This window comes from Mesoplodon bidens (assembly GCF_964165515.1).
Source record: "Mesoplodon bidens genome assembly, chromosome: 9".
Classification (NCBI taxonomy): domain Eukaryota; kingdom Metazoa; phylum Chordata; class Mammalia; order Artiodactyla; family Ziphiidae; genus Mesoplodon; species Mesoplodon bidens.
Window position 1 is genome coordinate 32735481 of NC_138166.1, and position 12520 is coordinate 32748000.

Genomic DNA, 12520 nt, shown 5'->3' on the forward strand with positions numbered 1-12520 from the left:
ATTGCCCATTTTTGATTCCTAACATGTTGGGGCAGATTTACTACAAAGTCCACTTGGAGAATCTAGGAAATCAGGTCGACGGAACCTTTGGACATAAGCCAGTATGAATAGTAACTAAGGAACAAGAGAAACGACATTATTTCCTTGGGAGCTTGGCAAACTCTGGCCATTGACACAGCCTAGGGGATAATAGGTTTATAGGCTTACAGGTAACCAGGGCTCCTTGCAAGCCAACTACAATAGTGAATGACAAACTTTGAGGTTTCTACACTAACAGAGCTTTGCAGTAAAAGTTTGGATCATTCTAAAAATGAGATGAGGATCCCTCAAAAGGGGTTTGAGAGAAGCGGTGGTCACAGTGGTTAATCCTGCAGTAGGGATCAAAGCCTTTCACATGGAGATCCAAGCCATTAGGACGCAGTGCACTCACTTAACAAAAGAGCAAAACTGAGTCTGCACAACAGAGAAACAAATAGAATGAAGCCAGAAGAGATGCTAAAATATAGCAAGGAACAGACCTGTTATCTCCTATCAACAGCTGCAACTATTTTGTAAGGCAAGAGTTTGGAACTAACTTTTACTGAGTCTCTGTTAAATGCCACACATAGCATTTCATTGAGGTTCTCTCTTTTGATCTTTACAAAAGCCCATGAACAGGGCACTCAGAAGCGTGGAAAGTGAGGCTCAGAAAAGTGATTTAACTACTCTAAAATGGTTCAACTTGATCTTTTTTTTTTCTCAGCTGTGCCACACGGCTTGTGGAATCTTAGTTCCCCGACCAAGAATTGAACCCGGGCCCTCAGCAGTGAAAGCGTGGAGTGTTAACCACTGGACCACTGGGGAAGTCCCCTGGTTCAATTAGATTTGAATCCTGGTTGGTCTGAGCCCAAAGCCCTTTCCATACACCATTCCACCTCTTTGGAAGCAGAGAGGAAGACACACATGCACACCTCAATCTCATACGCATTCCAGAAACGGTAAACTACAAGTCAGAAAACCTGTTCTTTAATTTGGATTTCCCCCTAAATGCTCAAGCAAAGTGAGCAAATGATATGTTTCAAGTTTCCATTAAGTCATCTGAAAAAGTATCAGGATTAGAATGGAACACAGTTCCCCAACCAGTTTCTGCTACAACACTGCTCTCTTTAATGTTTAGAAAAGCAAGGTTCTGGGGCCTGGGGCAGCAGAAGCTCCAAGCAGCTTGCCCTGTGAGCAGATTTTCAGGGTTCCCAGTCCCCTCCAATTTTACCCCACTGTGCAATGAAAAATTTTAAATTTCTATGTGAGTCATGAGGTGAAAACCACTGAGAAGCATTAGACTAGATCAGGGATTTAGGTCAATCACAGTTGTCCACCATTCTCTGAGCTAGTGATCTAGGCCTGTCCAAGATATCCTATCTCCCTGGCCACATGATTGTTCCAGGAGTGAAAATAAAACCCACTGGTCCAGAACAAAAAACAAAGTCAGCCTCTTTCCAGGGAAGTTCCTCTACTAGAAGGATATCCATCTGGTGCTACCAAAAGCCACCTTGGTTAACGCGTGATAAGAGCCTGAGAATCAAGTCAAACACAAACGAGCAAAAGAGAGCTTTGAAATTATCTGTATCCCCTGGAGCAAGCTAATACTCAAGTCTTTGTACTGTTAGACTTTCCAGTTCACATGAACTCAGACACTTCTCTTTTTCTGCTTCAGTTTGCCAGTTGCAGCTGGAAGCGATCCAATTCTCATAGGAAGCGCTCTTAGCAACTCAAAGGCTAAGCCATATGCACAGATTCTGATTCTCTGGCATCTGTTTTACAAAAACTCCTTAGGTGTTCAGACACACACCCTGATATAGACCCTGCTATGGACTAAAGTGTGACACCCACTCCAAAAAAGTGCCTGTGTTGAAGCCCTAACCACCAATGTGACTACCTGGAGATACAATCTTTAGGAGATAATTAAGGTTAATGAGGTCATGAGGGCAGAACCCTGATCTGACAGGACTGTGGTTTTTCAAAAAGAGGAAGAGGGAGATCTTTCTCTCAGTGTGAGGGCACAGAGAAAAGGCAGCTATCTGCAAGCCAGAAAGAATGCTCTAGTCAGAACACGACCATGCTGGCACCTGGATCTGGTCTCCCAGGCTCCAAAAATGTGAGAAAGCAATTCCTGAAAATAAAGCCACACAGCCTGTGGTATTTTGTTATGGTAACTCAAGCAGACTAAGACACACACACCCTCAACAAAGAATCACTGGATGATATGCCCTGCAAGTATCTTTTAGCTCTCAAATTATGAAATATTCTCTGATATTATGGACACAAGAGTAATTAAAGTTCCCACAGGATGAGGAAGCAGTCCAATTTTTTTTAAAACATTTTGCAAGTTAAGTGAAGAGTAAAGAAACAATTATAAACAAGATTTTTAAAGATCAACCATGAATCAGAATTCTTTTAATATAATTCTACTACTATTTTTGGAGGATAATTTTTTTTCTGCCAGATTCTCTTAACTTACTTCCCTTTCCAAAAGTCTTCCCTCAGCCAGTGTTCCTGTGGAAACCAAAGGGAAAGCTACACAGAAAGTACTACGTGTGTGTGCCTTTTATTAGAAGCTGCCTTAAATCTCTTTTGAAGAAAGGTAGGATGTTAAACAAACAGAATCCAGTAACATCCTGTCCCTTGACTGTATCTGACTTATTTCCAGAGCTCCTTTGCCTTTTAGGATAGAAAGTCATCTGGCCTTTGTTACCATAAAAGTCTTATGAAAAAAGAAAAGGGAAAAAGGTGTTCTGTAGACTGGATTTATTCATTCCTCCTTGATCTCATAAAACCTACCACACGGCAATAATTCTTATTGTTCCTATGTTTTTCATGCTACATACCTGGTCAATGAAGAGATTACAAAACTCTTGCAATAGAACTATAACCCGAACAGGGGTATTATAAAACGTGGAATGACTCCAGATCAGACAGATGGTATGAAATAACGGGGCAATTAATACACCGGTCTGTGGGAATTCCGTCTCCTGGACACATTGAAGGTGTCTCCTCAGGGGTCTCAGGTAAAGTTCCACGTCCTGGGCTTCGAGAAGGGCTGAAAGGAAACCACTGTTAATGTGAGGCAGCCTCTTTTATCTGAAGTCACTTCACAAGGTCGAGAGAACAATGCAAAACAACATGGCTGTACTTAAATGCTGCCTCTTTCTTTTTATATCACTACCCTACCATTGACACAGGACAGGTTAGGAAGGCTTTCGACACTGTCCGGCTGTAACAACCCTTCAAAGAGAGCCCAAGCGTAGTTACTCACAAGTAAATCGCGACTGAAGACTCACCAGCATCATCACCAGAAAGTTAATTCCTCCCACGCACTTGGCACCAGCATAATTGAATCATTTATTATCTCATTCTAGTATCCTATAAGAGTAACTCATACCACGAAAAATTTTCCATTATATTATTATCAACAGTATAACTATTGAAATTGTTGAGCATGGGTGATGAAAATATTTTGAACTAGACAGAGGCAATAGTTACAGGATATTGTGAATACACTAAATGCCACCAATCTGTACACTTTGAAAACTTTTTTTTAATGTTATGTGAATTTTACCTCAATTTAAAAAATTGTTATGCATGGTAGGAATAAGGAATACTTCTTTAAAAAGCTATATATGAAGACAACATTGAAATAGTTATGATTAATTACTGCTTAGTCTAATCCAAATTTTCTCTTGATTAAAACTGGTCCTTTTAATGTACCCTAAATGGATCTCCATCAGACTTCATTGTACTCCTGAGGCTACAAATACCTTTGATTAACTGAAAATGGGCTTTATTTATGAAGGTAGGGAATGAAGGAAGTAAATTCCTTATTTTCTGGTGTTATCCCAAAAGACTCCTGTCAGAAATCAAAAACAAAACACACTGCCAGACTTTCTTTTTTTTCTGGCTGCCAGAGTCAGGTATGCACCCACCCATGTTGCTCTACTTAACATGAAACCAATTACTCTCTCCACCTAACAATAAAGACCTGGGAAGAAAGAGAGGGTCCAGGAACTATTTTTTCCTCAGATGCACTCACATTTTGAAATTAGTGTGTTTTCATCAGTGTTAATTTCAAAATCCAATAATTTCATGTAAAGGTAAAGTGCCCTTAAAATGTGATAAGCACTTCTAGTGATTTTACAAAGCCTCAAGTAGGTCTTTGGGAGAGCCTTCTACCTCTAACTGAGAATGGCTTTGGGCCACTTGTTCTACTGAAAGTGTTTTCTCCTGAATCTCCAGGCCATATGCTCAAAAGGCTCTGAGGACCCCTGGGATTCATTCCTGGAGAAGTTTATCCACAGAAAATGTGAATCTTACTACCAGAAAAAACGTAAGCAGCTTCTGTTTATTGAGGGTACACTTACTCTGTGCCTAGTATTCTGTGCACTGTATATTAGGTCTTCAATTCATTGGTCCTTAGCCAGGGGAGGATTTCCCCCAAGGGTCATTTGGCAATGTCTCGAGACATTTTTTGTCCTCACAACGGGCATGGGGGGAGTGGATAGAGGCCAAGGATGCTGCTAAATACCCCGCAATGCACAGGGTGGTTCGCCACAACAAAGAATTATCCTGCCCAAAACGTCAGTGGTGACAAGGTTGAGAAATAGTGCTCTAATTCTTGCAACAATTATACAAGGAAGGTGTTAGTATGCCAAGTTGGCCAACAGAAACCAGGGACGCAGCAAATTTAAGATGTACTGAGTGGATCTGCGATAGAAATACACATCTAATGCCCTCTTGTCTTAAGGCCTCTTTTCAAACAGAGTTCATGGAGAAAAGCCTAAAGAGATAGCAAAACATTTTCAAAGTAGATTTTAAGTATTTCCTAACCTTCCACATGTTACATAGGAAAAAATTTAAAAATTTTCTCATGTTAGAAACAAAAACAAGCTATTGGGCCACGTTATCTTACAATTTTATCGTTTAAAACTTCAGTATCACGGATCATATCCATATTTGCTTACACATGTCTAAAGAAACAGAAACAGAAATAAAAAAATTACAGAGGGGTGTTACGCCTGGGTACTGAGAAGATAAGGAGACTTCTCACTTCCACAATTTCCTTTCTAAATTAAAAATATCTGTTTATAATTTCTGGGTTTTAACAATGTACATGTATTACCTGTTCAAAATTCAACAAACAAACCCTCCTCTCTGTGTGTTTAATCTTCACCAAAACTTCAATGATGACTTTGCGTCCTTATGAGTTAAATAAATGGTGGATGTTAAGCAAATTCAGAGATTCTACTGGGGAGTCACTGGACTAACCGCAGCCCAACTGTTGATTAGAAAACCTCCATGCTGGGCATTCAATGACCTGCTGCTAAACACCAAAGGCCTTTTCCCTCCACACACATACACTCTCATTGAAAGTTCAATCTAGAGCCTCTTTGGTAGGTACTTACTATATACCCGAAGAATGGTTTAATATAGCCAGAGAATAAACTGCAGATAATTAAGATGGACTTATCATTAGAAGAGTCAAGTGCAGTCATTTCATGAGCACGCTAAGGGTAGAAGGGTAGAGGAGGCTGAGCAGACAGGCAGGAGTCAGATCAGGAGGGGCCACTGATGCCAGGCGGAGGAACACGAGTCTTACCATTTTCCACAGCCATGAGGATATCCTTCAAAGTTGGAAAATAGCTGCTTTGCTTATTTTTCAGGATCTTAACCATTTTGAGGACAATGGGAGCCTGAAGCTAAATTGAAAAAAAACAAATATATATATATATATAAGCTAGATTAATGACTAAATAAATGTGTTCTGCAATAAAATATTTAAATTATATTCCATACATGCACAGTACACACAGTATTTACTACTCAAAGACATACCTGGTTTCAAGTTAAAAATAATTTTTAAAATAATTTTTTTCCTTAAGACTGTATGTTATTTTACATTTATAGCTCTTAATTTGAATTTTCAAAAAGTCTGTTAATATACATTTTATTATACATGTAAAATATTAACTTTTCCATATAAGATCTGTTTCAGAAAATCTCTGAGAGATAGGGGAACATGTGAATGAATGTCTTAGTTTTTAGAACATTAAACTGAATAACTTCTAATGGCAAACTCCAGCAGAGGAACCAGTTAGTTCTTCCAAAGTTGCATCTCTCCACTAAGCAAAATCTACTCCTTTCTCAAATTAATTACATCAACTAGATTAATTAAATCTTACAATCTTCAACATTTCCCTTGGGAACTACTCTTTCTTTGCCACAAAGTGTTTCCAATTCCTGTCAAAATAGTCTCAAAAAGGCAAAATTACTTTTAATCCCCATTAATTTTAAGAATGCATACCAGGGCTTCCCTGGTGGCGCAGTGGTTGGGAGTCCGCCTGCCGATGCAGGGGACACGGGTTCGTGCCCCGGTCTGGGAGGATCCCACATGCCGCGGAGCGGTTGGGCCCGTGAGCCATGGCCGTTGAGCCTGCGCGTCCGGAGCCTGTGCTCCGCAACGGGAGAGGCCACAACAGTGAGAGGCCCACGTACAGCAAAAAAAAAAAAAAAAAAAAAAAAAAAAAAAAAAGAATGCATACCATACAGAACTTTGGAATAAGAAAATGGACAATTAAGTTGTTCAAAGACAGTGTATTAAACCTCTAACATTACTGGAAATGGCTTTGGAGACCAAATTCTACAACTGGCTTTGCTAATTCAACTGGCAAGCAATTTCTAGGGCTCTCAACTTACTTGATCATAAATGCATGCTAGGTTCTCTCTCCTCATCATCCAGAAATCCAGTTCAGCTTGAGGATTTGAGTGAAGACCATTCAGCAAAGGCTGCACTAAATCTTTTTCTACAATTTCTTGGATTTGATGTGACCATGTAATAACCACTGATTCAATTGCATGGAGTACTGTCCTTTCATTTGGCTCTAGTCTACAAACATTGAAATGATTAAAAATACAAAAATGAATCATTTCATCCAAGTAAGGATAGGACTTGAATTTTAATAGGTATTTTATGAATCCATAAGCTAGTTTTCTAAATAAAAATACTTCAAAATCAGATCTATTATTTTTATAGCCTCAATTTGAGTTATGACATTGTTATTCTGTCATGGGCATGTCTCTAACATTTAAAAAATTGTTAAAGATCATAATGTCCTCAAAAACATTTTACTAGAAGAGTATTGTTGACATTATGGCAATTGGTACTGCTTGCTTTTTGTACAGCCTGCTTTTAGAAAGAATACTTTGAAAGGAAATTATATGGTGTTTCTGTACATTATTTTTTAAAATATGCTGTAGTTATAATAATTCTGATATTTTGCTAACATTTTGCTGGGGGTATGATATTAAACAGGTGTGTTGGCTCTCCATGTTGATATCCTGTGTAAACCATATCATTACGTACTTGGTCTCTGAATATTTCTGATCCAGGTCAACATTTCCTGCAATAGTGGGAATTGGTAGAAGAGTTCTTCTCAACATTTTGCCCCTAAAAATATGCATTTTATTTTTCATGACTTCTATGTGACGTTCCATGTCTTGTGAAATAAAACAGGACCAAGATTTATGGTTGTTCTTATTAGAAATAATTGGCACTAAAATCTAGAGAAAGAGAAACATTTTAAAAAACAGTGAAATTAATTTACAGACAATGTGCTCCTTCAAAGATTTTCTTGTCACACAAGATCGGCAACAAAACCACCCAATTTCAATTTCATAAATATCCTCCTGTGGTATCAAACCTACAAAGAGATGACAAAGTCAGTGACCCATTTAGATTTAATCAATTAAATTCTTTCAAAGTGGAAATACTATACTGCTTGTTCATTCATTTATCCATTTATCAAACATTTATGGAGGCTCCCAATAACTTAAACTCTGCATGAAATAAGCAAAATCATGTCAAGTAAGTAAACTGCTTTCTTAATGCAAACTGCACACATTGGCAGGTATATTAATGTAAAAAATCTTCTTGAATCACATGGAGGCAAGAGTAAATAATCTTCTCCAGCCCTGGGTGACATCCCAGTGGATTAAATTTTGATAGTCAGAAACATGTTTATTCAATCATATGAACCTTTTTTGAACTCCTTCCACCATTAAGTTGGAAATATCAATGAAATTATATGTGTGAAAACACTCCAAAATTATTTTGTGTTCCCAAAGCCCAGCATATCTTACGTAATTAGTAAGAATTTCTTGAGTTAATGAAGTTGGTCTCTTCTTGCTTCCTCACTCATTTTCAATATGCACTAATTAAACATTTTTCTGACACAATCTGTCCAGACCATCAGCTTTACCTATAAAATTTCCATTAGCTAAAATACTTAGAAAATAGGTATACCACCTTTTTAAGGCTGATTTTGAGAACACAACCTTACAGTTAACTAAAAACAAACTGAAATTTTATTTTATTTTCCAATGGGGATAAAACAAGTCTTTCCAAATTGTATTATTATTACAATTTCCTGCTTTGTACCCACTACTTGTTGAGCTAGGAGATTAGTAAGGAACAGTGTGTCTTTCATGGAAACAACCTAAATGTCCATCAACAGATGAATGGATAAAGAAGATGTGGTAGGGGAGGAGCTTCAAGATGGTCGAAGAGTAAGACCGGAAATCACAAATACACCAGAAATACATCAACATGTGGAACAGCTCCTACAGAAGACCCAGTGAATGCTGGCAGAAGACCTCAGACCTCCCAAAAGGCAAGAAAGTCCTCACGTACCTGGGTAGGGCAAAAGAAAGAAGAATAAACAGAGACAAAAGAATAGGGACGGGACCTGTACCAGGGGGAGGGAGCTGTGAAGGAGGAAAGGTTTCTACACACTAGTAAGCCCCTTCGCGGGCTGAGACTGTGGGTGGCGGAGGGGGGAAGCTTCGGAGCCACGGAGGAGAGCACAGCAACAGGGGTGCGGAGGGCAAAGCGGAGAGATTCCCGCACAGAGGAGCAGTGCCGACCTGCACTCACCAGGCCAAAAGGCTTGTCTGCTCACCTGCTAGGGCGGGCGGGGGCTGGGAGCTGAGGCTCGGGCTTCGGTTGGATCCCAGGGAGAGGACTGGGGTTGGCGGCGTGAACACAGCCTGAAGGGGGCTACTGCGCCACGGCGAGCTGGGAGGGAATCCTGGAAAAGGTCTGGAGCTGCCGAAGAAGCAAGAGACTTGTTCTTGCCTCTTTGCTTCCTGGTGCGCGAGGGGAGGGGATTCAGAGCGCCGCTTAAAGGAGCTCCAGAGACGGGTGTGAGCCGCGGCTATCACCCAGAGACGGATATGAGACGCTAAGGCTGCTGCTGCAGCCACCAAGAAGACTGTGTGCAAGCACAGGTCACTATCCACACCTCCCCTCCCGGGAGACTGTGCAGCGCGCCACTGCCAGGGTCCTGGGAACCAGGGACAACTTCCCCGGGACAACACACGGCGCGCGTCAGGCTGGTGCAATGTCACACCGGCCTCTGCCGCCGCAGGGTTGCCCTGCACTCCGTGCCCCTCCTTCCGCTGGCCTGAGTGAGCCAGAGCCCCCGAATCAGCTGTTCCTTTAACCCCATCCTGTCTGGGCAGGGAACAGACACCCTCAGGCGACCTACACACAGAGGCGAGTCCAAATCCAAAGCTGAACACCGGGAGCTGTGCTAACAAAGAGAAAGGAAAATCTCTCCCAGCAGCCTCAGGAGCAGCGGATTAAATCTCCACAATCAACGTGATGTACCCTGCATCTGTGGAATACCTGAATAGACAACAAATTGTCCCAAATTGAGGAGGTGGACTTGGGAGCAACGATATACATATTTTTTCCCCTTTTTCTCTTTTTGTGAGTATGTATGCATATGCTTCTGTGTGTCATTTTGTCTGTATAGCTTTGCTTTTACCATTTCTCCTAGGGTTCTGTCTGTCCTTTTATTTTTAATTAGTTAAAAAATTTTTTTTTCTTAATAATTGTTTTTTATTTTACTAACTTTGTTTTATTTTACTTTATTTTATTTTATTTTACCTTCTTCTTTCTTCCTTTTTTTTCCTCCCTTTTATTCTGAGCCGTGTGGATGAAAGGCTCTTGGTGCTCCAGCCACGTATCAGGGCTGTGCCTCTGAGGTGGGAGAGCCAAGTTCAGGACACTGGTCCACAAGAGACCTCCCAGCTCCACATAATATCAAACGGCGAAAATCTCCCAGAGACCTCCATCTCAAGGCCAAGATCCAGCTCCACACAACGACGAGCAAGCTACAGTGCTGGACACCCTATGCCAAACAAGCAAGAGAGGAACACAACCCCACCTGTTAGCAGAGAGGCTGCCTAAAATCATAATAAGTCCACAGACACCCCAAAACACACCACCAGACGTGGACCTGCCCACCAGAAAGACAAGATCCAGCCTCATCCACCAGAACACAGGCACTAGTCCCCTCCACCAGGAACCCTACACAACCCACTGAACCAACCTTAGCCACTGGGGACAGACACCAAAAATAAAGGGAATTACGAACCTGCAGCCTGCAAAAGGAGACCCCAAACACAGTAAGTTAAGCAAAATGAGAAGACAGAGAAACACACAGCAGATGAAGGTGCAAGGTAAAAACCCACCAGACCTAATAAATGAAGAGGAAATAGGCAGTCTACCTGAAAAAGAATTCAGAATAATGACAGTAAAGATGATCCAAAATCTTGGAAACAGAATGGAGAAAATATAAGAAACGTTTAACAAGGACCTAGAAGAACTAAAGAGCAAACAAACGGTGATGAATAACACAATAAATGAAATTAAAAATTCTCTAGAAGGGATCAATAGCAGAATAACTGAGGCAGAAGAACGGATAAGTGACCTGGAAGATAAAATAGTGGAAGTAACTACTGCAGAGCAGAAGAAAGAAAAAACAATGAAAAGAATAGAGGACAGTCTCAGAAACCTCTGGGACAATATTAAATGCACCAACATTCTAATTATAGGGGTCCCAGGAGAAGAAGAGAAAAAGAAAGGGACTAAGAAAATATTTGAAGAGATTATAGTTGAAAACTTCCCTAATATGTGAAAGGAAATAGTTACTCAAGTCCAGGAAGTACAGAGAGTCTGATACAGGATAAATCCAAGGAGAAACACGCCAAGATACATATTAATCAAACTATCAAAAATTAAATACAAAGAAAAAATAGTAAAAGCAGCAATGGAAAAACAACAAATAACATACAGGGGAATCCCCATAAGGTTAAGAGCTGATCTTTCAGCAGAAGCTCTGCAAGCCAGAAGGGAGTGGCAGGACATATTTAAAGTGAGGAAAGGGAAAAACCTACATCCAGGATTACTCTACCCAGCAAGGATCTCATTCATATTTGATGGAGAAATTAAAACCTTTACAGACAAATAAAAGCTAAAAGAATTCAGCACCAGCAAACCAGCTCTACAACAACTGCTACAGGAACTTCTCTAGGCAGGAAATACAAGAGAAGGAAAAGACCTACAGTAACAAACCCAAAACAATTAAGAAAATGGGAATAAGAACATACATATTTAAAATTACCTTAAATGCATATGGTTTAAATGCTCAAACCAAAATACATAGATTGGCTGAATGATTACAAAAACAAGACCTGTATATATGCTGTCTACAAGAGACCCACTTCAGACCTCGGGACACATACAAACTGAAAGTGAGGGGATGGAAAAAATATTCCATGCAAATGGAAATCAAAAGATAGCTGGAGTAGCAATTCTCATATCAGACAAAATAGACTTTATTTTTTTATTTTTATTTTTTTTATTTTAAATTTTTTAACATCTTTGTAGAGTATAATTGTTTTACAATGATGTGTTAGTTTCTGCTTTACAAAAAAGTAGACTTTAAGACAAAGACTACAAGAGAAAAACAAGGAGACTACATAATGATCAAGGGATCAATCCAAGAAAAAGATATAACAACTGTAAACATATATGCACCCAACATAGGAGCACCTCAATACACAAGGCAAATACTAACAGCTATAAAAGGGGAAATGGACAGGAACACAGTCATAGTAGGGGACTTTAAAACCCCACTTTCACCAATGGACAGATCATCCAGAATGAAAATCAATAAGGAAAACACGCTTTAAATGATACATTAAACAAGATGGACTTAATTGATATTTATAAGACATTCTATCCAAAAACAACAGAATACACATTCTGCTCAAGTGCTCATGGAACATTCTCCATGAGAGATCATATCTTGGATCACAAATCAAGCCTTGGTAAATTTAAGAAAACTGAAATCATATCAAGTACCTTTTCTGACCACAACACTATGAGACTAGATATCAATTACAGGAAAAAATCTGTAAAAAATACAGACACATGGAGGCTAAACAACACACTAATTAATAACCAAGAGATCACTGAAGAAATCAAAGAGGAAAACAAAAAATACTTAGAAACAAATGACAATGAAAACACGATGACCGAAAACCTATATGGGATGCAGCAAAAGTAGTTCTAAGAGGGAAGTTTATAGCACTAAAATCCTACCTTAAGAAACAAGAAACATCTCAAATAAACAACCTAACC

General features: G+C 39.7%; 1 protein-coding gene across 2 annotated transcripts in view; it reads right to left on the bottom strand.

The window, feature by feature from the left end:
• DNAH11 (dynein axonemal heavy chain 11) overlaps positions 1-12520 on the bottom strand; it is a gene marked incomplete at its 3' end in the record, with an annotated part of 314796 nt that overhangs the window by 290188 nt on the left and 12088 nt on the right. For both annotated transcript variants that reach the window (XM_081244744.1, XM_081244745.1), the window contains exons 3-6: positions 7394-7590; positions 6727-6916; positions 5630-5729; positions 2865-3076 (exon numbers count right to left, since the gene is read on the bottom strand). In XM_081244744.1, the coding sequence (XP_081100870.1) occupies positions 2865-3076; positions 5630-5729; positions 6727-6916; positions 7394-7590 (699 nt within the window). The remainder of the gene's footprint in view (positions 1-2864; positions 3077-5629; positions 5730-6726; positions 6917-7393; positions 7591-12520) is intronic.